Here is a 26,653-nt window from a genome sequence, read left to right on the forward strand (position 1 = left end):
AGGGCAGTCCACAAAACGGAAGGAACTTAACATCCAAACCTTGAGAGGGAGGCACTGGGCAGCAAGGGAGCCCCCGAGACTAGAACAAGGGCCTGGCATCTAGCAGGACCCTATCTCATGATGTCGTCTCTTTCCACGGTTGCAGTATTTCCTCCTACTATACATTGGTTTCTCCCAGCTAATGGCTTCAACTCCAGCCTCCCTCTGCCCCCAGCACTGCCACCCAAGAAGGAAGGTATCTCCCTCCAAACTCCAGTTGGAAGAATCCCAAGGAAGGGCCCTGATTGACCAACTCTGAGTCACGTGCTCACTCTGGACCAATAGCTGTGGCCAGGCAGCACAGGGGCTGTGATTGGCTCACCAGGGTGGGATGCTGAGCCCACTGCCTCCAGGAAAGCAAAGCCACATGAGAAAGTGACAGCAGCAGGTGGACCCATGGCCAGAGCAGTGGAAGGACCACTCACTAAAGAATGCGGGTGCTGTGCAATGAAGAGGAGGAGGATGCTAGGCAGACAAAACTAACCGTCCAGACCAATGCAACATTTGGCACCATTCTACATTTCTGTACCACCAGGAATCCATAGTACACAAGCCCGGGCTATTTTCCACGGCTTTGATATACTCTATGCATGATCTCCCCTTCTGCTTGTAGGGACTACCTCCCTAGTCATCACAAGCTATTGAAATGACATCTCTTTCATGATGCCCTCAGGTTGAACTGGTCTCTTCACCCTGAACTTCAACAGTAATTTGTCCTGACCTCTGGGACTTCCTGCCTAACTATATCTGAACACACAACCATTGATCCTTCCCCAAAACCGGAGTGGTAGGGAGGAATCTCCCAAACATGAGGTACTAAATAGGAATAGTGCCTCCCTTTCTTCTACTTATAGGGATTAATGTAGAAATATACCTTGCCTAAGAATTTGAACTAGCCCGAAATAAAGGGGAAAAAAAACAGTTTCAAATATTTGGCAAAGTATTTGTTTAACTAAAGCGAGCCATGAGGAATACATAGCTATGTGGTTTGGCAAAGGGCTTATAATGGGCCTCCTTCCCTCTGCCGACAAAGGTAGGCCGCCAGGCAGAGAGTGAAATTGAAACCTCTGTATGTGAGGTCGGACACTATCTCCATTGTGCGCAATGCAATCTTAGCAGGTTATGTCACCTTTATGAAATGTTTCTCTTCCTTAGTAAGGATTTCTGTAGTGACTTATCCCTCCTATGGTACTCAGGTATCCTTTGGGGAATTTCTGAATTGAATACACATAAATACATGGAAGCACATGAGTGTATCCAATGAAACTTCATGAAAGGAGAGAGGGCAGGAAAGAGAAGAAAACAAATAAATTCATGAGATAAAAGTAACTCACCTTTAAAAATTATCATTAAACCTTTTGAAATGTCATCATACCTTTAATACCCACTATGTCGGGGGTTATTTTTCAGACTACATACCTGCCCTCCAAACACTCCATGAACTCATGAAATAGGCCAAAACAGTGACCCCATGATTTTCATCTCCTTTCCCAGCCAACCCACAACAATCCTCTAACTCTCTCTCTTTGTCTGAGACAAAGCTGTGAACTTTTCAGGACAAACTGGAAGCACTCCCACCCCATCCTTTCCTCAACTTGTCCTCAGCCAGCCAGCCAGTGCTGTCCATCTTTTCCCACCCAAACCAGTGATTGTGTCAGTACTTGATACTTATGTGCTTGGGTGTATCAAGATGTAGAAACAGCACTCCCATTTTTCTCCTCCAGAGTTTCCACTGCCAACTCTAATCCCAGACAAAGATTCACAAGAGAAGGAAAACTAAGATGGTGAGACACAGTGGCACCTTTTGTATATAAGGTGGCAGCTACCCATTGAAGTCTAGTAGCTAGGAGGTATTCCCCTCCTTACCTCTACTAAGAAGTGGTGAAACATAAAGGAAGAATAAAACTTCTGAATTCAAAGTCCTGGTTGTAGGCCTGGCTCTACCATTTATTAGCTCTGATCTTGGGCAACTCATTTCTCCACTCTGAGCCTCAGAGCCCTCCAATAATAAATGAAGATGACACCCACATCTAACATACAGGGCTCTTACAAGATAACATGTGAATGACTCCTTATACATATGTCATTCATTCGTTTTCTTCCATATTCTACCATGATTACTATTCCCTGCATTTCCTGGTATGGCTTTAGGTATAACTTTAAAACTCTCTAAGCCAGTTTCCTCACCTGTAAAGCAGAGATAATATCGATCTTCTAGAGTTATTTTGAGAATCATATATCACGTCTGTAAAGTAACTACCACAGCTTAGTAAACAGTGCTTACTTATTATGATGAACAAAGTACCACATAAATATTAGTTATTTTGCTATGACTACAAAAAATTTGGCACTGTCTAAGCTCTTCAAGGTGGTTAAGCTTTCTATAGGCAATCCTTCCTTTGGCAACCATAGACTGGTGCTGCACCAACAAAACTTTTTTTAAAAAGCACTCTATCACCCTGTGTGTCATTAAGAGGCGTATGATATGAGCTGGAGTAGGAGACAATGAGAGAAGCTACACGAGGAGATGAAAGGCACCAAGTTCAACATTCCCCAGGTTCTGATCATTTACGTATATTAAAGAACGCATTTTAAAATTTGAACGATAATCATGGGAAACTTGGGTAAGGTCTAATCATGATATTTTTAAATATTCGCGTAATACACATTACATTTCTTGGTCGAATCTCCTACTGAAAACAAACTCTCCAACAAAACAAAAATCCAGGCATTCCTGGAGTCCGTGAAGCAGAACAGTCGTGGAGTCTGGCCCACTCCGGTCATTAACTACTAGACTCCCAGCACAGCCTGTCCCAGGCCTGCCCATGAATCGAGGAAGGGCAACTTCCGAGGACCCCGGGACTGTACTGGAGGCAGCGTGGTGTAACTGCTTCCACCTTCTGTTTACATCACTGGTCAGGACCAAAAGCACTGCTTCTGAGGTGTACCCTTTTTTTCTCCTGAAGGCATAAGAATAAGTAAGTACTAGATGCTTTTCAGTTGATATGTAAGGATTAATGGGTTTCTGCTCATCTAGTTTTCCTTTTATTACCAAATCCTCTACATTTTCACATTTCTCTAAATAAGCCAGTTTTGTGTACGTATAAATGTGTCTATCAAAGAACAGTGATAGTAAGAACAGAAAGGGTATTAAAAGAAAGATAATATAAAACAAGGAGGATCAGGAAGAGAAAGCATAATATAAAATGAAAGAGAACATTTCTTACTGAACATGAGAGAAATTTGTTAATAAGGTAGACATTTCAAGCCCACAAAACCTCCTTCGTGATTTCCCAGGTGACTGGAACCTACATTCTGAGAATGATGGTGATAATTAGAAGGGGAAAAGAAAGAATGAGACAGAGCTCAACTCACCTTAGTTTTAAAAGCTAAAATAAGTGGGTCGTTCTCTAAGAGACAAGAGACGATAGCTCTTCACAAACCAATCACTGAAGGAAAACATCAGCCTTCATGGTGTTTCTTCTGCCCTATGGAGGTGGCAGGTCTGGGTCCTGGGAGACGAGGGACCCATTCCCAAAGCTAAGACCCCTGAAAACAGGGGCGGTATCTGTCTGGTTGCCGCGTTGCCCCACCCTCTATGCCGGGACCCGGCACTCTGGAGATGCCTGTGGAACACGTGAACATTCCCCATCGCTTCACGTATTTGGGCCCCATCCCCCTTGTCTGTAAATTGTGGTGGCTGGACCAGGTCATCTCTGTGACCTATGGTTCTGGGACCCTGTCCAGCTAACATTATGGGGTGACCAAACCCATCTTCACAACTAGGTCGTGGACGCTGTCTGGCGAACCCCAGCTCTCTGCTACCCACCTATTTGCACTTGTCTTTTGTTTATTAGCAGCAAACAGTTAATCATTCTCATATTCTGGGTACCTGCTTTCACTTGAATCGAGTTTAATTTACACATAGCTATGTTATGACTTTCTGTTGTAGCTCAAGTGGCTGGGCTCCAACTTGGGATTTCAAAGGAGAGCGTGATGAATGCATTCCCTCCAACTCCATTGGACTCTCCAGGTTCTCCACTGGCCTCCTAATTATTAACCCCACGTCTCTCTGGTTGTTAGGCTACCCAGGTCCCCAAAACCATAGGCATCCAGTTGGCCAGCCAGGCAGTAGAAATACAAAAATATATTAAGCAGATTATTCCCCCAAACTTAACTGGGCTGGAATGAGCAAAAAAGAGATAGCAGTCTTACAGAACTGGTACCTGCCCTTAAGACGTGCTCAATGAACCCAAACTAATCATATTCACTCTAAAGTATTAGCAACTTCGTGTAGCTTCCTTCTCAGAAGTAATTTAAATGTTTTTTTAAGGTTTCCTAATTTAGAAATAATTCCAAGCTTGCAGAAAGGCTGAAAGAATTCGAAGAGAACACCGATATATCACCTTTGCCCAGGGTTACCTATCGTTACCATTTCACTCCATTTTCTACTTGTATTCAAATTTGCTTTTACATGCACACACTCATGCTCTCTCATAGGTATATCCCCCCAACCCCAAACCATTTAATGGCAAGTTGCATACAACATAGTCCTTTACCCCTACAAAGAAGACATTAAATTTTAAAACAGAATAACAGGAAAATAGAACACTGTAGAAGTTCTTTAAGTTCCTCATGACAGAGTTTCAAGGATGGCAGCTGGGCAGCACGGGAGATTTGTTCAGGCTGAGGCTTTCTACCCTCCTCCCCCAGATGTTCAAGCCATCTTATTCCTGTGGCTGGCCTTGATCCCAGCCAAAGAGCAAACAAACACACACACCCCTCTGTTTTAGAAGAAGGAAACAAGATCCTTGAAGAGAACCAGGTGTGTTAATAACTGCCAGCCTCCATTTTTCTCGGGGCAAAGTATGGGGTGGTGCAGTAGGGCGTTCTGCGCCAGAGAATAAAGAAGTCTCACTTTCAGAGGCACCTCTTCTGCTTGTAACTCATGAAAATGTTCCTTTCTCCTTAAATTAAAAACAACCACACAAGCCCCTGCACCAGACAGGAGATGGGAAGGGGAAACTGACTACCTTTCTTGTTCTGGCAAATCTCAGAAAGCAGCAATCGCCACCTGCTGAGCCCAGCGAGGACCATCAGCAGATTCTCTGGGCACCTTCGCTACCAAACACTAATTTGCCCCTTGGTTTCTAAGGCCTACCCCACAAGAGTGGGTGCAGGTGAGGGAAAATAGGTGGTGTAAACCCACTCCATTGTTAATCACGCTGCAGATAAATGGCTCTTCTTCCTTTGGCAGTAAATGATTTTGCATACTTGCTAATTATTGTTAAACTTTTTACTACATGACTGTATCCCCTGGAGATATGCAGGCTTTCTTGTTGAAATTACCTTCACAAAGTCCCTTCCTTAGAGAATCGATAAAATAGTATACAAAAGAAAGATTTTTAAAGTACAAAATATTTTTTAAAAAATGAACACACACTTGAAAACCAAAACACATACGAAGCAGAAACTGGGTATCGAGTGCATGTATCGCTCTCTTCATACCCCACAATAGCCAGGCACGTTTAAATCAACAGGACTCTTTATTGTCCAGGTAACACTGATTAAGTGAACCCAAAACATTCACCTTGAACTAAACTCCCTTCACTTTTCTTTTTAAAAGGAGTTACACATGCACAAAGGTAGAAAGGTAGACTTAAAGTGAAAGGAACATAGGAAGGAGTAGGGTTATCTTGGGAGTCTATATGTATTTACATAGTGAGAGTTTTATAACGACATGTATAAACACATACTTCGTCAGAAAACAGCCTGGCAAAGGAACAAAGAAGAAGAAAAGTTAAGAATACGAAGATGCCTGGCTTGGCTCTGGGGAAAATAAAGGAGCCCGTGATCTACCTTGTCTGGACGCCCTCCGTCGAATCTTCATTTTGGGGAAGGCAGGCCACGAGTAGTTAAAAGGTGAGTCTGAGTCAGAATCCATCGTTTTGTGTCGGTGAGACCGACAGATCCAACAGATCGAGTAGAGACTCAGGAAGAACCCGGGCGTCCCAGCCAGGAGGCGAGTCTCCCATGTGATGTAAAAGGAAGGAACGGGGCTGAGTGAAAAGCTGGCGAACACGGGGAGGGAGAGGCAATAAATGTTTTGCTTCCTTCAGGCGTTCAGGCATGTAGACCGAGAAGGAGGCTGTAAATATTAAAGCCAAACTAGGGAAGTAAAAGGGAGAGAGAGAGAGGGAGCTGAGTCGCACTGGCACATCACAGTCCAGTTATTCAAAAGGTCATTGGGAGCCAATGAATCATTAACTCCCCTCTTCTGGTGGCTGGAAATGGAAATGAAGAAGAAAGGTAACTGGGAATTGAAAGAGCTGCTTGTGATTCAAGAAAAGCTTCCAAACGCAGGCAATTGTTTCGATCTGGAGCTAGAGTATCATTTCTCAGAAAAGCCACCCTGTGCCGTGTTAGATAAAGGCTGAGATTTATGTGTGTGGACAGCCAGAAAGCGCCTTGCACACGCAAATGAAGGCCACCACACTCAGGGCAAGGATTTTTCCAGAGCAATCTATCTTTTCATACCACTGGCTGGTTTGGCAGCTTTTCAGTTCTAAGAGCCAAAACAGCTCTGATAATTCACTTAACATCCAGTCTCCCCACCTTTTTAATCCTGAAGCGGTTGAGAGCTTTAGATTTCATACAGAATTACACTCCTCTCATTAAATTCAGGCAAAGTCATCTACTACTATTTAGCACAATGGAGCTGTTTTCTTAAATTGTCACCAAGTTTGGCTGTGGATCATAAGGATTTGGGCGCCATCATAGCTCTGATCTAACCCTGCAGTGGGCCTCAATAGAGCTAGTGACTAATTTACCACAAACCAACAGTTCTTAGGCTGTCTCCCTGAACAACTCTCCCCTAATTAGCATTCAGTGGAAGCTCATTACCGCCTCCCCATAAAGCGTAACACTGCTCAAATTTACTTCCAGACTCCCTAGAAGCACATGGATGCACGTGCCCCAAATAAGCTCAGGCATAGCAACCAAGATCTGTGGTGGGAAAATGTACCCCAAGTTTCATAGGGGAGTCTCTTTTAAGCATTTCTTTAAGTAGCAGTGATAGCAAGAAGTATTGTGTTTTGTTTTTTGAGGTCATCTGAGACCCAAACAATATGAGGATCTGTTCCATCCTGCAGGTTTGGAACATGACAATATGTGTCTTAATTAACATTCATCTCTTCACGTCAATTATTTCCCAAATGGTTGGCACTATCGTGCAATGCTGTGTAAGGAAATAGATGCGTAACCTGCTCTGTGACAGCTAATCCTATCTGTTGAGAGGTGTTGGGTGAGGGGCACAGAGAGAAGTGGAGAAAGGAGAAAAGCCATTTAATTTCAAATTCAAATCAGAATTACATAAATCACCACTGTGTTCTTATATAACATATAACTAGGACAAAATACAACTAAAAGATAATTGTAAGCATTATAACTAAGTGAAAATAAACATTAGTACATTTCTACTTTGTGCCTTTTTATTTGAATAACTGTGTATTCTTATTCATCAAGTAGGTGCAACTGTAAGGATAAAATACTCTCAACCCTTACATTAGGTAAGAGTTTTAGTCCATATATATCTTTAATAAGAAAACAGATAAAATCTTGTGGATGGGTGCTTCCATTCATTCTGTTTTAGGGCTCAGAACAGTGCCAGAAACATTGTAGGCATGTGCTGAATAAATGAATGATTTACACTTATTAGTCTTAACTTGTGGGTGTGGAATCTTTATATAACAGCTGTAGTATTTTTATATCCTCTTTATTGTAAACATGTACATTGACAAAAAGCTACATGAACTCTTGTAAAGTGTTTAAGTATGTTTATATTTTATTCATTACAACAGTATCTCTATTTGAAAACAGACAGTACTTATGGGTGGTGAAAACCCGTTTTTCTCTAGGGCTCCCGGCAATGCTTGGGGTGTACATAGGTCCATGCACCCTTGGGCTGCCTCAGAGATATCCACAGATCAAAAAAGGGAATCTCCACCAACCAGTACAATCACCAAACTGAAATGAAAGTGCTGGACCAGGAGATACTATTGTCTTTCATTCTTATGCAAGATGAAGTTTTAGAGCCACCTTACTAGGATAAATCCCAGGTCAGCAAACTACTGGAGCAGGCTGCTCCTAGCTTGATCATCAGTACTAGATAAGAACTTCAGGACAATGCAGACAAAGAGAGATATGAAAGAACTCTGCAAAACACATTTCTATTAGTTGAGATTCTAGGTAGATAGATCCATCCTATATAATAAAGATGTAATATGCAAATGGTCATTACGCCGTGAAGTGTAACAACCAGATCATGGATCAGCAGGAGGGTGGGGCATTGAGCTACAAGCAGGCAGCGGAGAGCTACAGGAGGAGGCAAGGCAGCAAGCTATGGGGGAGAGGAAAAGGGGAGCTACAGGAGGGCGGGACAGTGGGCGGAGAGCTACTGGAGGGCAGCAGCAAGCTACTGGCGCAGGGATTCATGCGCAAGGCTACTAGTATTAATATAATTTTCCCCAAAGCCCAGAGGGATCAATTGCATATCAATTGATTATTGATATGAAAATTATTTTGACAATAAAAATTCAAAAACCACTGAAACAATACATGTGAAAAGCCCCACAAGAAATTTTCTAATCTCATTTGCTTATCAATATCTTATTTTTTGTTCTATAGGTTTTATTTTTTATTTTTTAATCAATATATTTTAAAGAATGAAATGATTTCCACTAACCAGCCATATACAGTTCAGTTAACATGTAAAAATATGGTGTTCATACACCCCTTCTTATTTTTCTTGCTCACCCTAAAACTTTCCCTGACTGTAGGTCATTTATCCCCATTTTCTATAGTAATAGACTATTTTTTTCCATTGTGCCAATATTTAAATTATTTCAAGATGTTATTTACATCTCATTCATATTCAATCAGTTAATTTCTTTGCTTTCTCTGGCTGATTGCAATTGCAGTTGGCAGAATTCAGTGATATATCCCCAAGGCCACTTCTCCCCAGAGAGCATACAACCATTACAATGCAAGTGCGAATGATTTCATCAGCCTTACTGTGCCTCCTTCAATTCGAAAATCCTTTCCTTAGAAAATGACCTCCATACGGTTACAATCATCCAGGACAGATGCTGCTGCCTTGAAGTTTCAGCATCGAAGGGAAACTTTCCTCGATTCTCCTCATCAGAGAACAGGTCACCTACCTTTCAACCTTGATAAAAGTAAATCCCCATAGAGGGGTATTTATGTTTTGATTTGAATTATAGTATTTGTAAGTTTTCTTAGCCTTCAATGGGGCCTCGCATGCCTGGAGGGCAAGAACTGTGTCATAACTTATATTTTTAAGGAACTGTGTCATAACTGTGTACATAACTTATATGTACATCCTTATATTTTTAAGGAACCACAAGCCAAAGAGAAAAACCATGCTTTCTTGGAGCCATACACATCTGGGCTCACTGGCTCTGTCACTTACTTGCTTAGTGGCCCCAATCAAGTCACTCGTACTTTCTGATCCTCAGTTGTTTTATTCAAAACAAGACCATAACCTCTACACTTCAAAGATGTGTGAGGACCAAATGAGATAATAATAAAAAAAACTTAACATAAGTAAGTTTTCAATAACTTTTAGCATAAATATTAAGTCTAAAGTTTCCCTTTCATGCTGGAGGCCTGGCGTGGGGAGCAGGGGCGGGGCCAATGGGAGAAAAAAGGGGACGTATATAATACTTTCAACAATAAAGATTTAAGAAAAATCATGAAGTTGCCCTTTCACTATCTTTTTCTTCTACATTATAGACACTACCTCAGAAGTAATAGCTTGATTTTCAAAACTAAGACATGGCAATGTGTAAAGACATTCCAGAAAATCATACAAGGCAGAAAGAAGAGAATTTATTATTTTTCTGCTCCCTCGTTTGACCACCAGGGACCAGTGTTTAACACTGCTAGACACCGTTCTTGAAAAAGTCATAAAAAGTATAGACCAGAGGAGGCAAGACCCCAAACGCCAGGACAAACCTATTCTGGATAACTTCAGCCAGTACCGTGACAATTACATGGAGCCTCTGGTTCTAGCAGCAGGTGAAGATCAGAGATGGTCAAAATCTTCCTCCAAAATCTCTTAGAAGGACACCAGGTCATCTAAGTTCAACCCCAGCAGTTTTTCATTGGAGAACAGCATTACTTTAGGTTGGCACCGGGTGAAATGATTGGCTTGCATTGAGAAGCCATGTTATATAGAAAATGAGGATCTTTAAAGGCACAGCTCATCTCCATGTGGTAAGAGGTGCTCACTTATGAGATGCATGGTGGGAACAGCACAATCGCATCCCCAGTGTCACACTCACTCAGGGACATTATACTCACAGAGTGCAATCATGGGTAGAGCCACCTGAGATTTAAATTATTATTTTTCTCCCCACCTCCCCATCCTATTTTATATTTTTAACAAGCCCATAAAATTGAATTCACATATATTACACGTGAATTGGGAGCACAGTACAATCACTGTTGTCATAAATTGGAATTCTAGGATTCTACCATTCATAATATCTTATTTTTGTTTTTGTATGAGTTCAATTTTTTAAATTAATTTTATTGGGGTGACGTTGGTTAATAATTTAGGTTTTAAGTGTACATTTCTATGCTACATGATCTGTGCATTGCATTGTATGCCAACCACCCAAAGTCAGATCATCTTCCTTTATCATATATTTGACCCCTTTTACCCTTTATTAACCGCCCCCCTCCTTCCCTCTGGTAACTACCATACTGTTGTCTAAGTCTATGAGTTTTGGGCTGTTTTTCGTGTTTGTTCATTGGTTGCTTTCAGTTTTATAGCCCACACATGAGTGAAATCATATGGTTCTTCACTTTTTCTGTCTGACAAACAATCCAAATTTAAAAAATGGACAGAGGACCTGAACAGACACTTACCCCAAGATGAAATGCAAACAGCCACTAGACATATGAAAAGATGTTCAACTTCACTAGCTATTAGGGAAATGCAAATCACAACTATAATGAAATACATGTTAGAATGACTATTATCCACAAGAAAAGTTGGAGAGATTGTGGAAAAATGGAACCCTCATTCATCTTACTTTTAAAAATAAGATTTTTAAAATTTTTCTCATCTACCTTTATTACTTTGATTTATTTCAACAAAAAACCTGCATCCTGCTTCAGAGGTTCTGCTTATGCCTCTTTATATCACTCTATTGTCTAGGGAGAAAAATTAATAAGATCTAAAAATCCAACCAAGGGACATTACTTGTATTATGATGTATCTACATGTAGTATAAGAAGGGAATACCTTCAGGACAGGAAAAGAATAGACTTTCTTCCTGAAGCAACATATTAAAGAATTATATTGTCAAAGCTTCCACCAGCATTTTGTATTGCTACAGATATCCGTTCTACTTAGAGGATTCTCTTAAGGTAAAACACCCATGGTGAACATCTTTTTTTTTTAACACCGAAGTGCTGGGCATAACCTGAAAGGAAAGAATTTGGACAAGTTGGCTAAGTTTTTCTGAAGGATAAGTCATGAGGAATTTTGCATTTATCTTGGAGAGGCAGCTGTGGATAATGGATGTGAGGGACCCTGGTAGTGGGAGAAGCAAGGACACGAGCCATGAGCCTAGACAGAGAAAGGATTAAAGGGGTAGGAATGTATCTTATTATAGTCTAAGGAGAAAACAATTCCTTATCGTAGGAAGAGCCAAGACACTTAGGGAGAGCAACAGCGATAATTACATTTTCGGTTTATTCTGATAATGTTCCAATTCCAATTTTCCCACACACCAAAAATGTTCCTTACATGCCACACACTTATTCACACACTAATTTTTATTAGTTTTAACATTCACTGTTCAACTCTCTGTTCTATAGATTTTCACATGTTTATTCACATGTAAATAACTATGAGGTATAAAATAAGCAAAGAATGTAAATAATTAGTTTTGACATGAACTCTAAACTATCAATGCCACAGTTCACAGCTAAAATTCACATAAAATGTAATGGATGGCTCATCTTGTATATGCTACTGGATGGAACGTTGCTGCTTCTAGGTCCCCTCATCTAACAGGGCAAGGAAATATATGTATGTGTGGGTCCTAACCTATGCACATACACAAATCTACAAATATTTCTCTATACAACCATGTATATCCATATTAACTAATCGTAAGTGCATACTGATGTCTACAACTCTAATTTATTAGCACATGAATCATCCTGGCCTCCACCCCTCGCTTATCTATAAACTCCCGCTCCAAGAGTGAGAAACCTGGCACCTACTATCCATACTCCACTCACTTGATCGCTCATTTCCAGCACACATTTATAGGGAACCCAAATTGTTAACCTGTACCCTGTGGGAAACAACTTTATCACCTAGAAGACAGTGCTTATGTAGTTTCTTTTGCCTTCAGTCTTACAGACTCTACTGGTTTCCAAATCTGCATTCCCACCCCCTATAGAAAGGTATTTCACACATGTTTAGTAGTTAGAGTCATTTGTCACATTCTGCATTCCACCAGAGGGTCCTCCAACTTCCTAATTTTTTAAAAATCTTTATTGTTGAAAGAATTACATAGGTCCTCTTTTCCCCCCATTAACCTCTTCTAGCCCATTCCTGTGCCCCCCCCCCCACCCAACCCTCATCACCCCATTGTCTGTGTTCTTAACTTTTTTTATTTGCACACATTGGAGTTTACTCTGTGTCCATATGTTCTATGGGTTTTGAAAAATGCAGCGCCGTATATCCACCATCACAGTATCATAGAGAATACTTCCATCACCCTAAACAAAAAGCCCACAATGACAGGGATCCTACATAATAAAAGGGTAATATGCAAATTAACCATCACTCCGCTATGCCCAGGACTGGGCCAGCGGGAGGCGCAGGGGGCGGGACTCGGGGTGGCCGATTGGGCCGCTGCTGAGGGGGGACCGATGGGGCCGGCAGAAGGCACAGGCAGCGGGACTCTGGGTGGCCAATCGGGCCGGTGGGAGGCGCTCTGATCGGCGGGTGGCCAGAGCCAAGGCCTGGGTCCCAGGTGCCAGAGGAAAACTGGTGCTGGCGGAAAACTGGTGCCGGCGGAAAACTGGTGCCGGCAGCCAGGTGAAGGAAGGTCTATTGCACGAATCTTCATGCAACGGGCTTCTAGTATGTAGATAAGATACAGAGGCCAACTGAAAGAGCTCCATGGCCAATGCTAGAACACTCTGAAAAACAAAGTACTAGGGCTAGATTATTACCCAAAGTATAAAGAAAATATCCATGAATCCATACTGACATAAATAACTGAATAAATGAATAAGGGGGGGGGGGGAATGCAAGTCTCCCATATAGAATAATTCTATGTAGATATTTAATCCACAAGGAAGTATAGAGATAACTTCCTACTCGTGAAATATGAGTTGCACATCATCACTTCCTTCCAAAGCGTACAGTATGGAGACAGTTAGGAAAGAGTAATTTTACCATGGAGAAACCTGACAAACCCTACCTGTGCCAGGTGATCAAGGTCATCATTCACAGTGATAAGTAATGTTGACGGTATAGACCACTGATATGACGTAATGAAAATGGTACTTTACCTCTGTGAACTTCCTCCCAGAACTTCAGTATAATGATGGAAAAATATCAGAAAAATACCAATTGAGAGACATTCTACAAAATACCTGGCCAGGACTCCTAACACTGTGAAGATCATCAAAAACAAGGAAAGTCTGAGAAACTCTCATAGCCAAGAGAAGCTAAGAGACATGACAACTAAATGTAATATGGCATCCTGAGACAGAAAAAAAAAATTAGATAAAAACTATAAAACCTACATAAAGTAAAAACATTAATCAATAATAATGTATCAACACTTGTCTATTGTCACCAAATGTAGCATAGTAATATATAATGTTAATAATAGGAGAAACTGGGGAAGTGGGGAAATGGGCATATGGCAACTATCTGTATTACCTTTACAACTTTTCTATAAATCTAATACTGTTCTAAAAAATAGTTTAAAAATGTTAAGAGATGGAGACAAACAGTACAGAATCTGTGTTGACTCAATGTTTGCAATTCATGTTAAAAGAATGTTTGCATCACTTATTCAGATGTATAGTATTCAAGTCAAGCATAAAATTCCATTTCTTTTTGCTTAACTTCTTATTATGTAAAGTTGCTGTGTAACTCTAAGGGAATTAATTAGACATTAAGATTATATGCTGAAAATAATTTTAATAGTTCCCAAGAGTTAACCCCAATGAGAAGCTCCCATGTGCCACCTGTGCACAGGTGAATCTACCTCAGTCAGGTCAACAGAAAGCCTCTTGGCAGACAAATCTCAAGAACCCGGGTGAAACCCAGCTAGCTTACTTGAAGTTTTTTTGTCAAGTTCTAGATCTAGATACCTTCAACTTCACTCTTTATTCTGATTTTTTGTTTGCGATTTTAAATATTATGAAGCAACAATAGATTATTTACTGATGGATCTCCTGTTTGGCCTCTAATTGCATCACTACTCTATATTTTATTACACATAGTTTTCAGCAGAACCTCATATAAAGAATAAATTCTGTTGGCTTTCTTGCCCATGTCTGGAGTAAGGGGCCGTTTTTCATAAAAATGCCTTTTTAATTAGCCACTCAAACAGTTAAAGCAAATTGTCCCAATAAATTGTTAGAGCTTGTACTGAGTGGCATGAAAGCTAACCAGAATGTTAATTGCTCTAAAGTCCCTTCCAAGGGATTAACCACTGGTACTCAGTAAAAAACATGCCTAAACGCACATAAACACATTTACACTGCAATCAAGCCCACAGCCCAGTGAGTCCTCTGTGAGGGCAGTTCTTTCATTAAGTGTCTGTGCACACAGGTTTCCTGAAGTGTTCCATAACAAGGAAAAGGTAAGAAATTTCTGAGTGGAATTTTAACTTTCCATATAAAAATTTTATAAATGCTATTTCCAGAATATAGTTCATATTTTTCATTTGTTTCATAATTAGTTGTAGTTTCCTTAAATGTTATACTTATTTGAAATGTATAAGCTAATCATTTGATTTAAATATCAAGATAGAATCTTTAGAGAAGGATCCTATGGAATTAACTTATTCACGAAACTGGTTTATTTGGAGTTGAAGATATTATTTTGGAGAATGAAGAACTTAGAGTTCAGAGGGGGAAAAAAAACTGCCATTTCCCCTCCCTCGATTACATTTCAGAAATTAAGGTGGTTTGTGAGATGAAAAAGGTGATTTAGATTATACTACAGGTACTAATGCCAAAAACATCAAGCATCATCATAATGCCCTTATAACATTAGTGTAAACCCAACTCCCTTCCTCCCAATCTGTGCATCTCTAATAACCTCATTAAGGTTCAAGTAGTTAGGAAATTTTTTCAATAATTTTTTCCCAAAGTTTTCAAATTTCCCACATCTATGAATATATTGATGGTGATAATCATTAAAAGTCTGCAAACCTAATACAAGTTGGCTTCCATTAATTGCTTTTATAATCTAAATTCCAAAAATATGGAAACCCAGTAAGTCCGGGGTGATTTCAGCAGAGCAGAGCACCTTAAAGTAAGGAAGTGTGTCCCTGGTTCTCAAGCTCCACCACACCTGAGAATCACCTGGGGTGCTCTTAGAACTCTTGAAGCACAGGCTACATTCCAAACCAATTAAATTCAACCTCTCTAAGGGTGGATCCAGGCTCCAGTATTGTTACAGCTCCATGGTAATTCCACTGAAATTAAAACCTGGAGTTCAGAACCATAGGATAACTTAATGCTTAGATTAGCAACTCCTAACTTTAACTACTCTCTCTCTCTCTCTCTTTTTTTTTTTTTCCTGTAAACCTTGGTGAGCAAACATTAAGCAGGACATTAGACTCATCACTGCTTCCTAGACTTGGAAATTATAATTTAAGATAGGCTTTTTATATTTTTTAATCCCCACTGAGGACATGCTGAGAGAGAGAGAGAGGGGAGAGAGAGAGAGAGGGGAGAGGGGAGAAGGGGGAGAGGGGAGAGGGGAGAGGGAGAGAGAGGGAGAGAGAGGGAGAGAGAGAGAGGGAGAGGGAGAGGGAGAGGGAGAGGGGAGAGGGGAGAGGGGAGAGGGGAGAGGGGAGAGGGGAGAGGGGAGAGGGGAGAGGGGAGAGGGGAGAGGGGAGAGGGGAGAGGGCAGAGGGGAGAGGGGAGAGGGGAGAGGGGAGAGGGGAGAGGGGAGAGGAAGAGAGAGGGAAGAGAGAGAGAGGGAGAGGGAGAGGGAGAGGGAGAGAAGAGAAAAGAGACAAATATGGATCAGGTACCCTCCATATGTGCCCCAACTGGGAGATCAAACCCACAACCAAGATGTGCCCTGACTAGAAATCAAACTGCCAGCCTTTCAGTGCACAGGACAATGCTCAACCAACTGAGCCACTCTGGTGTTGTGTGTGTGTTTTTTAATCAGAAAAAAAGACAATATGATAAACTATAAACCTCTAGTAAGGCTTTAGTTTCTTCATGTTTCCTAGTTATAGTATATATTAACCTAAAAAAGATTCTTCTAATTTATGGGATAAAAGTCTTCCAACAAATATTCTAATTTCTAATTTAATGAAACAATGTTTTACTACCTGCATTCCACAGGGGGAATTTTATCAAAGCAATGAAGCCACAAATATAAAAGGCAGGACATTTGTGATAAGAGAACCAAATTGAGCTTATAACACTCAGCAAAATTCCAGTAAATCAGCAATTTCTTCTACCAAAAACAATTTTTAAAAGCTCAACAACTGCAATAAGAAAATGTCACTGAAGTTAAAAAAAAAAAAAAGACATAAAATTTGAGTCAATTTTTACAAATAACTTTGCATTCCCAAAGGTCTTCTTGGGATATTTTTCCATCCCAACCCTTTGATTTCAAAACCATATCACTGGTAAGCTTTGGCTTATAGTAGAGAAATGACCACCCCCCTCCCCAAAGGAAAAAAAAAACGGGGGTGGGGAGGCCCATATAAACTTCTGTAGCCTGGAGCATAGAGAGACATTAGCCAACTCATACAAATTAACCAAAGGAAAATAAACAACCCAATCAAAAAATGGGCAACGGACCTAAATAGATACTTTTCGAAAGAAGACATAAGGAAGGCCAAGAGACATATGAAAAAATGCTCAAAGTCACTAATCATCCGAGAGATGCAAATCAAAACAGCAATGCAGTACCATCTCACACCTGTCAGAATGGCTATCATCAACAAGTCAACAAACAACAAGTGCTGGCGAGGATGCGGAGAAAAAGGAACCCTCGTGCACTGCTTGTGGGAATGCAGACTGGTGCAGCCACTGTGGAGAACAGTATGGAGTTTCCTCAAAAAACTAAAAGTGGAACTCGCATTTGACCCAGTGATCCCACTTCTAGGAATATATCCCAAGAAACTAGAAACACCAATCAGAAAGGATATATGCACCCCTATGTTCATAGTGGCACAATTTACCATAGCTAAGATTTGGAAACAGCCTAAGTGCCCATCAGCAGATGAGTGGATTAAAAAACTGTGGTACATCTACACAATGGAATACTATGCTGTGGTAAAAAAGAAGGAATTCTTAGCATTTGCAACATCATGGATGGAACTGGAGAGCGTTATGCTAAGTGAAATAAGCCAGTCAGAGAAAGATAAATATCACATGATCTCACTCATTTATGGAATATAATGAACAACATAAACTGATGAACAAAAACAGATCCAGAGACAGAGAAGCATCAATCAGACCATCAAACCTCAGAGGGAAGGTAGGGGAGGGGAGGGGTAAGGGGGAGAGATCAACCAAAGGACTTGTATGCATGCATATAAGCATAATCAATGGACACAGACACCAGAGGGGTGAGGACATGAGTGGGGAGGGGGGGGAGGGGGCAATGGGGCGATAAGGACACATATGTAATACCTTAATCAATAAAGAAAAAAACGTGTACTGTAAGAATCAACTGGCTATATGGAATTTACAATAAAGAGTATTGTCAAATTTCAAAAAAAAAGAAAAAAGAGACATTAGCCAAACATTTGGCTTGAAAACTTATTTTCTGAAGGGTAGGAACTTTGCTAAAGTTTCCTCTCCTTTTTTTACATTTTTTTTTTTATGGTTCATGCAACATTCTTGAGATCTCAACATAGATAGAGTTGTGTTTTCAAATAATATCCAATAAAATATAAATATATCTAGCCTATGCAATTAAGACAGAGATAAACCAAAAACAGACAGGGGTATCTCGGGCCTGAGCAATTAAAGTGACCATAAGTTAGGCCAAAAGTAGCCCTGACCTGAGTAGCTGGGAGGGCTATAAGGCTTTCTCTGCCAACACCACTGGGAGAGCTATAAGATAAATCAAAAGTGACTCCAACCAACAAGGTAAGAGGGAGAGAAGTGGGGGACACCACGTGGGTTTTGAGCTTTGAAAACTAACTCAATGTAGCAAAAGGACTAATAAGAAAAGGTCAGGTTCAGACAAAGAACTGCAGCCGATTGAATGCCTCAAGACAGAAAGCAGCGGCCACCCTTCTCAGGGGCCCCTCTGTCTGTCCAGGAGGGACAGAGTCCTAGGCTTAGAATTTAGAACTAGGTTTTAGAGGTGTCTGCTTGCAACAAAGTTTCTGTACTTTTCACCTAGAAAAATAAATAAAAAATAAAAAATAATAATAGCCAATAGAGGACCAGCTCCCACTGACATGGGTCCTAGATCTTAAGATCACACTTAAGATCTTGTTGGGAACATTTGCAAAACTGTATTCTCACAAACAATTTAAAAATACAGTTTTGTAAGTTTTTATAGCTTAACAGCATTACTTTCATTCCCAAACTTTTAGTTAACATAAGAAGAAAAGAAATATTAATCTAATTAGTCCTACTTGATTGAAGGTTTGCCAAACTAGCACTAGAGGCACTGTTTCTTTGGATCTTCCAATCATTTCCTTCCAGATTCCCTTATGCTGGCGCCTTCCTGAGCTTCCTGTGCGGGGCCTTTGTTTCTCCTTGGTCTTGTCTGCAGTAACAGAAGTCTGCGTCATTCAGGTTGAGCAATCTGAAGCACCTCGCATCCTAACGTTTGCTTCTGTCTGTTTCTGCTTCCTTCTCTTCCCAATTGGTCTGGATGGGCTTTGGGCAATCAAGTCAGGGTTTCCTCCCACATCCCACTTTGGTTCATCTTTCTCCCTCATGCCCACCCTCCCAGTCTCAACACCCACTGAGAGGCTTGCTTTTTCTCAGATCATGTATCAGTAACAAACAGCAAGAGCAATGAAGTGACCCAAAGTGTTAAGAATAATTGAGATTCGAGCCTCAGCACCTACTAACAAGCCACTCCTTAAAATCAAATAATATACTTCTCAGGAGTCTCTATGACATTTTCCCTTTCTTCTTGGAAAAATAATCCCTATTTTTTTGTAGGAAATAATGAGAATCGGTTTAAGCTACCTTCTGAAATGGAGCATACTTGTGGTATATGCAGTTTAATGAATAAAGCAGGACACAAAATTCTACTGTTTACATGATCATAACTATGTAAACAGGAAAAAATACTGGTAGGAAATATACCAAAATTTAAGAGTAGCTCCTTGGGAGTGGGAAAATTATAGGGATGTTTTTCATTTTTTTCTACTCATTCTAAAATTTCTCATTTTCCTACTATGATTTTAAAAAACAATAATTTTTCAGCAAAAGCTATTTAGCAAGATGTTATATTTAAAATCTTCTCTGGCACGTATGCCAAGCCCACCGTGTGCCAGCCAAACCTGGAACAGCAGACACGGCACTGCTTCATGCCCAGAGCCTCAAGGTACTGGGACGGCCCAAGCAAAACAGATGATGCCAAACAACGCCATCTCCCCTGGTCTCTCCCTAACTGCCTTCCATCATCCCCCCACAAGGAAAGTTACAACATGCTTACATAGTTCTTGTTTGAGTAAGTCAGTTTCACCAAATCCTCTCTTTCTCCCCTATCCAACAGTCACACAATGTACAATTTTAGCCAAGTAAGTTTCAAATAATCTTTAATCCAATGCAGCCATGGCTGATAAATTACTGCAAGAAAATCAGCTTCGGTATGCGTGTCACCACATCTGGCTGTCACACACAACCTACTCACACTCTGGAATATCACTTGCTGGGAGAGCAGGGGTGTCACCTTCCAGGAGCTTCTGCAATTCACCTGAGATACCGGCGCTCTTGTGTCACAGTCCTCAGCACGAACTCAACTGTGACTTGGACATCTGAATTCTAACCATGGTTTTAATTTTTCAGATTCAACCTTTTAAAAGTAGAGTTTGCAAAGAGCAGCTAATCAAGCTGTTTACAGCTAGTGCATCTCTGCAGTTGGGAATCCCATAGGGCAGCCAAAGCGTGGCCATCTTACTGTGTTCCCACAGGCAGTCTACTTGTTCCTGCCAGATGCTCACTTCCCTTCTCCTGGGCACAGCATTTGCCGCTGCCCACTACTGAGCCTCTAGTGTTTAATCATTTTTAGCCCCATACTTCTACACTTCTATCAGGGACTAACTGGACCCTTCCTCCTTCCTTCTTAATTTCTGTATCGATCCATTTCACCTACCTTCTCTTTTTCCATTTCCTCCAAATGCTCTGCCCTCTCCTCTCATTCTACCTGCCAACAATGTGAAAGAACCACTGGGGCGTCCCACTCTCCACTGCAATGGAGTCAGGTCCCAGCCCTCCCTTCTAAGCAAAACACCAGGCCCTTACAGCATCCACAGAGAGCGGCCCATCACTGCTGACTCACCATAAATGGAATCCTATTATCACTTCTCGAGGAGGTGGCTGAGGGCACTGGTTCTGAAGAGCTTACTAACTGCTATCTACTCGACATTAACCCTCAAATCAATATTCTCGGTGGATAACTAATGGCCAGTATGATTCCTGATGCTCTGATGGGTTAACAACAACAATACAAAGTCAACTCCCAGAGCAATAAATTAAATAAAGTTTAAAAGTCAATTCCTCAGTCACACTAGTTACACATCACACATTCTAGAAACAGATGTGGCTGTTGGCGACCATGCTGAATAGTGCAGATTCACAACATGTCCATCGTCACAGAGTTCTATCACAGCAGCACTGATGTAGTCTATGAGATCACACTAAACTCACATCATTTTCAATAGTACAAGCCAGCAAAGACATACCTCGACCCCACACGTATCAGCCCTTCCCTAGAGACTGAGCAGAACATACGCACATATGAAACAGCAAAGCACGCTGAAAATGGCCTTGAGGAAAAGCGGTTTTCAGCTGCAGACTCCAGCTTGGCATCTGACTATATTGCTCACTGCTGGCTGCCCCCTTCTCTGAGTCAGAAGGTTCTTTTAAAATCTATTATCATTTTCTTTGCATAAAGTCAGGCAACTTTTTTTAATCCAAAAAAAGTTTAAGTTAACAAAAAGCAAATGTAAGCACGAGGCACAATCGTTCACAACCCTTTCATAAATCACCGGGTTGATGTCACACATGGTTCTCTCTCAAATCCTTCCCTACAATCCTCCTCAGATACAATGATGTTACTGACAAAACACCCGGATTAGGTCAGGCTACCACAATTTCCTTAACACGTGTCTTCTTTACCCAGCAAGTATGCCCGTTTGAGAACGAAGTGAGTTTTCAAAGCCTAAAATTAAAATAATCCTGGTATTTTATACTTTTACCAGCCAACACTCCTCCCCACCAGCAATCTGCCTTGGTAAACATTCTTCGGAGCTAACATTCCTGGGAGTGTGATGCACTGGGTGGATGTGACGTCCTGTATGCATGAGCTAGGGCCACGCTCCCGGCTTTCGTGGCCACAGCAGCCATCCCGACGGACATGCCGGCTTGCATCTCTCATCTTCCCCCTTCCAGAAGTCAATTACTCCTCTTACCTTATATAGCAGAAATATTAAAGGTGTGTGGGTTGCTGGGGATGGTCTAAGTGTCTGTTCCAATTTCAGGAGCTCCACACGCAAGGAGATCCAGCAAATCACTGCTGGCTCGTGGCCAAGCTACCAGCAGCACAGCCAACCACCCCTGAGGGTGCTTCCTCCCCGCCCGCCCGGCTTCATTCTTCATGATTTCCCAACTGTTGTCACTGCTTTGTCGAGTAGCTGCCAAATGTGCCCATAACGCCCCATTGGCCTCCAGGGAGCACCCCGACCACTAGGCTCTGCAGGGCCACCCTGGGCATCGTCTTGGTTTTCCCGATTTCACACCAGCCTGAGCATTGCGCCACCACCGCCGCCGCCTCACCTCTGCAACTCCCAAGACTGCCTGGCCCTTGTGCTTTCCAGGTATGTGAACTGCCTCAGCTGTGCTGAGCCTGAAGACACCACCGAGGAAAGTTAGTGCTAATCTGCTTTCCACTTAGCGCAGAGGCCTTCAAAGACCAGCCAGGTGGCCAGGCGAGGCCTCTGCCCAGCCTATGTATGTCCTCAAACCCAACAGCTTCATCAGGCTGTACCTCAAAAGAGGACTCTGGGCCTGGATTAGTCCTGAAGAATTAGAAAACGTCTAGGGAAGAGCTTTGCAGAGGAGCCCTCAGGGCACTATGAACCAGCACTCGTGTGAGCCGATGAGACTTTCCAGGCCCACAGGAAGAACCACCTTCACCTTGTCCAGGGGCCTCCCGGGGCCTTTGAAGGAGGCCAGGGGTACGATCCTATCCGCTCAGCTCCAAGGGGCCACACTAGGTATCAAAATGAAATAGTGGTCAGCGTGGGGATTCCAGGGCCAGGAGGCAGGAAGTTATCAGTCCCAATTCCACGAGGCACTCTCCACGAGGGGAGTCGCTTCACTTGAGGGCTGTGCCTAACAAGGTAACATAGGACAAGTCCCCAGCCCCAGCTGGCTCAGAGCGAAACAGCTCAGGAAAGGCCTTCATTGCTTTGTTTTGCTTTTTACATTATAAATGGAGACTCAACCTCTGAGGTCATTGCATCACTAACGCTGCAAAGAAAATGGATCTGAGTGGGTTTCAAGAAACAGACAAGGTTCCCAGGAAGGAAGACTTTCTTTTTTTTAATACATTTCCTTCTTGTCTCCATCCACCTGGGACTGTGCTGCCCCATGGGCGCAAGGGGAAGCAATATTTTGGAACCTACCCACATCTGGACTGTCCTGGTCTTCACGCTCACTCAGTTGAACCACCAGGCTTTTCACGCCCTGGAAGAGATAAAGTCAGGTGTGTGTTTTTAATGCCATATTAATGTTTCCTTGTTTTTGTAAACTAGAAAAACAACCTCAGAGGACACCAGTAAAGACATGTTACATGCACACCAAACAGAAAACTAGTCTTGTCCTTAACTGATAGTGTTTAAGAGCTAAAAATACGAGACAAACCTGTCCCAAGCTGAAACCTGCCTGCAAGCTCTCCATAGTTTCTTTTGCTCCAAGAATCTCTCCCAGGTTTACTCTAGCAAGCGCACTACCGGCACACGGCTGGTTATCAGTCCTGAAGTACAAGTTTGTGTTGGAAAAGTGTGTTATGTCATCTTGCATATACTACTAGAAAGATAGCTAGGTATGGTCATAAACAGTAGAGATGGAAAATTCGATCAAGAAAACTGAATTTCAAGTTATTCTGAACGTGGCATGGGGCACATCCTTGAGTGTTTATTGTATGTTGGTTTTTTTCTTGGGGGTTTGTAAACCAATTACTACCACCGGATCTTCACTTCTACTTCAACTCTGGGGCGCAGCACCGAGAAAAAAAAAGGGGGGGGGGCCAGGGAGTCCTTACCTTTCCATCCTCCTGTTCAGGTGATGATCTACTGGACACCAAATTCTTAACTTCTGCAGAAGGAATAATTCTCATCAGGATCTGCTGAGGAAAGCTTTTAGTTTTCTTTTTAAAGAGAGAGAGAGAGGGGGGGGGGGGAGGGGTGGGGAGGGGAGAGAGAGAGGAGAGGAGAGGAGAGGAGAGGAGAGGAGAGGAGAGGAGAGGAGAGGAGAGGAGAGGAGAGGAGAGGAGAGGAGAGGAGAGGAGAGGAGAGGAGGAAGGAAGGAAGGAAGGAAGGAAGGAAGGAAGGAAGGAAGGAAGGAAGAAAGAAAGAAAGAAAGAAACTAGATGAAGAATATAAATGAACTGCCCAGGAACTGTCTGCATGAAACCAGGTTTTTAGATTAAGCTTCTTAAAAATCAACTGTCCGCAGAGCAGAGTATCTCATAACCTTACTGGCCACACTCTGGGATTATCTGTGTGGACCAAGATGTAAACAAGCCCAGGAGCTCTCACAGGAAATCCTGAAGGGGAAACAATGGTCATTAAGTAAATCAATGCCCTTGATACAGGAGGAAGGCTGCTCACTAACGGAAGGCTCTTCAAAAGAGCACAGATTCTAAGGCCAAGACTTGTACCCACCTGAGGAAATCCCGTACACCTATTTCCTCAAACACCAGAGATTTCATGTTTCAAAAGAGCACCATTCATTCTAGATGCAGGCTGGCCTTTCCTGGGGCACCGGGGAAAGTCGAGAACGCCAGCACAGCCCTTCGGCTCGGCCCCGGACGGTGGCAGGCTCAGCACTGACAAGCCGCAGGCATGCCGGTGCCCCCTCTCTGAATAAAGGCTTTCCTGGAAATATCGGTGCTCAGGATGTTCTGGGATGTTCAGGAAGGTTCACTTAGCGGGTATTTTTCTCTGTGCCTTGACTGATTGGTTCTCTTCCCAAACACTCAGTTGCCAGTAAACAAGGGCCACTGTCGTTCAATAACCACCAACAGCCGGTTTGGGCCCAGGGAAAATAAAAGGGCAGATGGCTAAGAATCTTTGCTCCGAATTTGTATTAATACACAACATTGTGGGCCCCAAGGCCTTCCTCTGGGCTCCTCAGCTCCCCTGCCCCCATGGCCCTGCTTGGAGCTCATTCTGGGGAAACGCCACTGCTTTTCCCAGCAGGTCCATTAAGTAGACCCTGCCACACTTATTCATTTAAGTCACCGCGGGCCTCAGGCCTCCGCGTGGGCTTTTTCAAGCTCTTCTCACTGCCTGGCAACATGTTGTGAGTTTTCTTCCGTGTGTCTGCTTAGAAATGTATAAGGCAGTGATGGCGAACCTATGACACGCGTGTCAGCACTGACACGCGTAGCCATTTCTGATGACACGCGGCCGCATGCCGAGGATGAAACATTTGCTGCTCCTGAGGATGAAACATTTGCGACTAGAGCCTTGGAGTTAGTTTTTTCCTCAAAGTGACACACTACCCGAGTGATGCTCAGTTTTTTTGGCGAAGTTTGACACACCAAGCTCAAAAGGTTGCCCATCACTGGTATAAGGGATTCGTTTACACCTCAAGGCAAGGATGAAGCAGAGCAGTCAACTTTCTCACTGGCGTGAGGGGTTTTTAACGATCTACATCACAAAAACTTTGAATTCGCTTTTTGTCAACCAAGTTGTAAGATATTAACACTCCACAATAGTGTACTGTTCTTGAATTCATAGTGCACATCAGCTCTACAAGGAAAAATGAAAAAGCAAGAGCCTCAATTTTGTGTGGTCATGTCAACTGACCTCAACAGGGAATAAGGACAAAGCGGCAGCTGACACACAGCCCAGGCAGCTTTAGTTCCCCCGGCATCCTGCCTACCTTTAAATGCACACTCCACACAAGGCCTCTAGGTGGCAGCAGAGTAACATCGGCAGGGCAGCATGGACAGCAATATGTGTGTCAACTGGGCCAACTTCACACTTCAAAAGCCTGCTGTGTAAGGGCCTATGTCCAAAGCTTTTCATCCCACTGCACAGATGCACAAAGCTGATGTGAAGCACCCACTATGTTGTTTACCACATTATAGTAACATAGTTGGGTTTGTTTGTTTCTGAAACATGTATACACAAACCCTAAAAATTAGGCAAGCGGGAAAGTTATCACCAATGCATTAAAAATGAAGGGGAGGGTAACCAGAACCAACATTTCAACAGACACGTCTGCACAGATATCAAGAGTCACACACGTTTTTATTTTGTCCTTGATAGACTATTCCTTTAAAGCCATTTCAGACCATATGATCTTAAATTATGATGATTCTGCATTTCTAAAGAATTCTATACCAACACTAGTGATTCAGAAGAACAGTGCACATTTTATTCAAGATTGCTAATGAAGAAGGCTCTGTCGTCTAGTAGTCCAGCAGGCAACAAAAAAGAATGTGTTCACCCTGGTAGTATGTTCACACCCCAGCTCCTCCCAAAAAGCTAGGTTTTGTTCATGGCCAGCCTACATTTTTTTCCTTGTAGTCTAATGTAATTTTGTTTAATTTTTTTAAAAAACTATATTAAAATAGACAAGTCTTCATAAAATTTGTATTCCATCATTTAAAAGATAATTTGCAAAGTTATAAAACCTTCATCCTAAAATCATTAAGATATTTGTGACAGTGTAAATTCAGGATAATAATGTACCATTAATTAATCTAGGTCTATACAGAACTGCATCTTAGAGCTTTCAAAGAACTTGGCACTCATTCTACTGGGGTTTAATTAAATTGCTCCAGGAGAGTTTCTGCTAAATTACTCAGATCCTTTTACACTCACCCACTGTACCACCAACTGCACTGTGCAATCAA

At 42.1% G+C, this 26,653-nt stretch overlaps 1 protein-coding gene across 2 annotated transcripts in view; it reads right to left on the reverse strand.

Moving 5' to 3' along the window:
- ARHGEF28 (Rho guanine nucleotide exchange factor 28) overlaps nucleotides 1–26,653 on the reverse strand; it is a 263,760-nt gene that overhangs the window by 106,591 nt on the left and 130,516 nt on the right. The window contains exons 8-9 of one of the 2 annotated variants that reach the window (XM_008161933.3): nucleotides 23,828–23,880; nucleotides 23,190–23,250 (exon numbers count right to left, since the gene is read on the reverse strand). In XM_008161933.3, coding sequence (XP_008160155.3) covers nucleotides 23,190–23,250; nucleotides 23,828–23,880 — 114 coding nt within the window. Of the gene's footprint in view, nucleotides 1–5,898; nucleotides 6,246–23,189; nucleotides 23,251–23,827; nucleotides 23,881–26,653 lie in introns of those variants that run through there. The other variant, XM_008161934.3, reaches the window with a different exon arrangement.

The sequence above is a fragment of the Eptesicus fuscus genome, chromosome 4 (genome assembly GCF_027574615.1).
Source record: "Eptesicus fuscus isolate TK198812 chromosome 4, DD_ASM_mEF_20220401, whole genome shotgun sequence".
Taxonomy (NCBI): domain Eukaryota; kingdom Metazoa; phylum Chordata; class Mammalia; order Chiroptera; family Vespertilionidae; genus Eptesicus; species Eptesicus fuscus.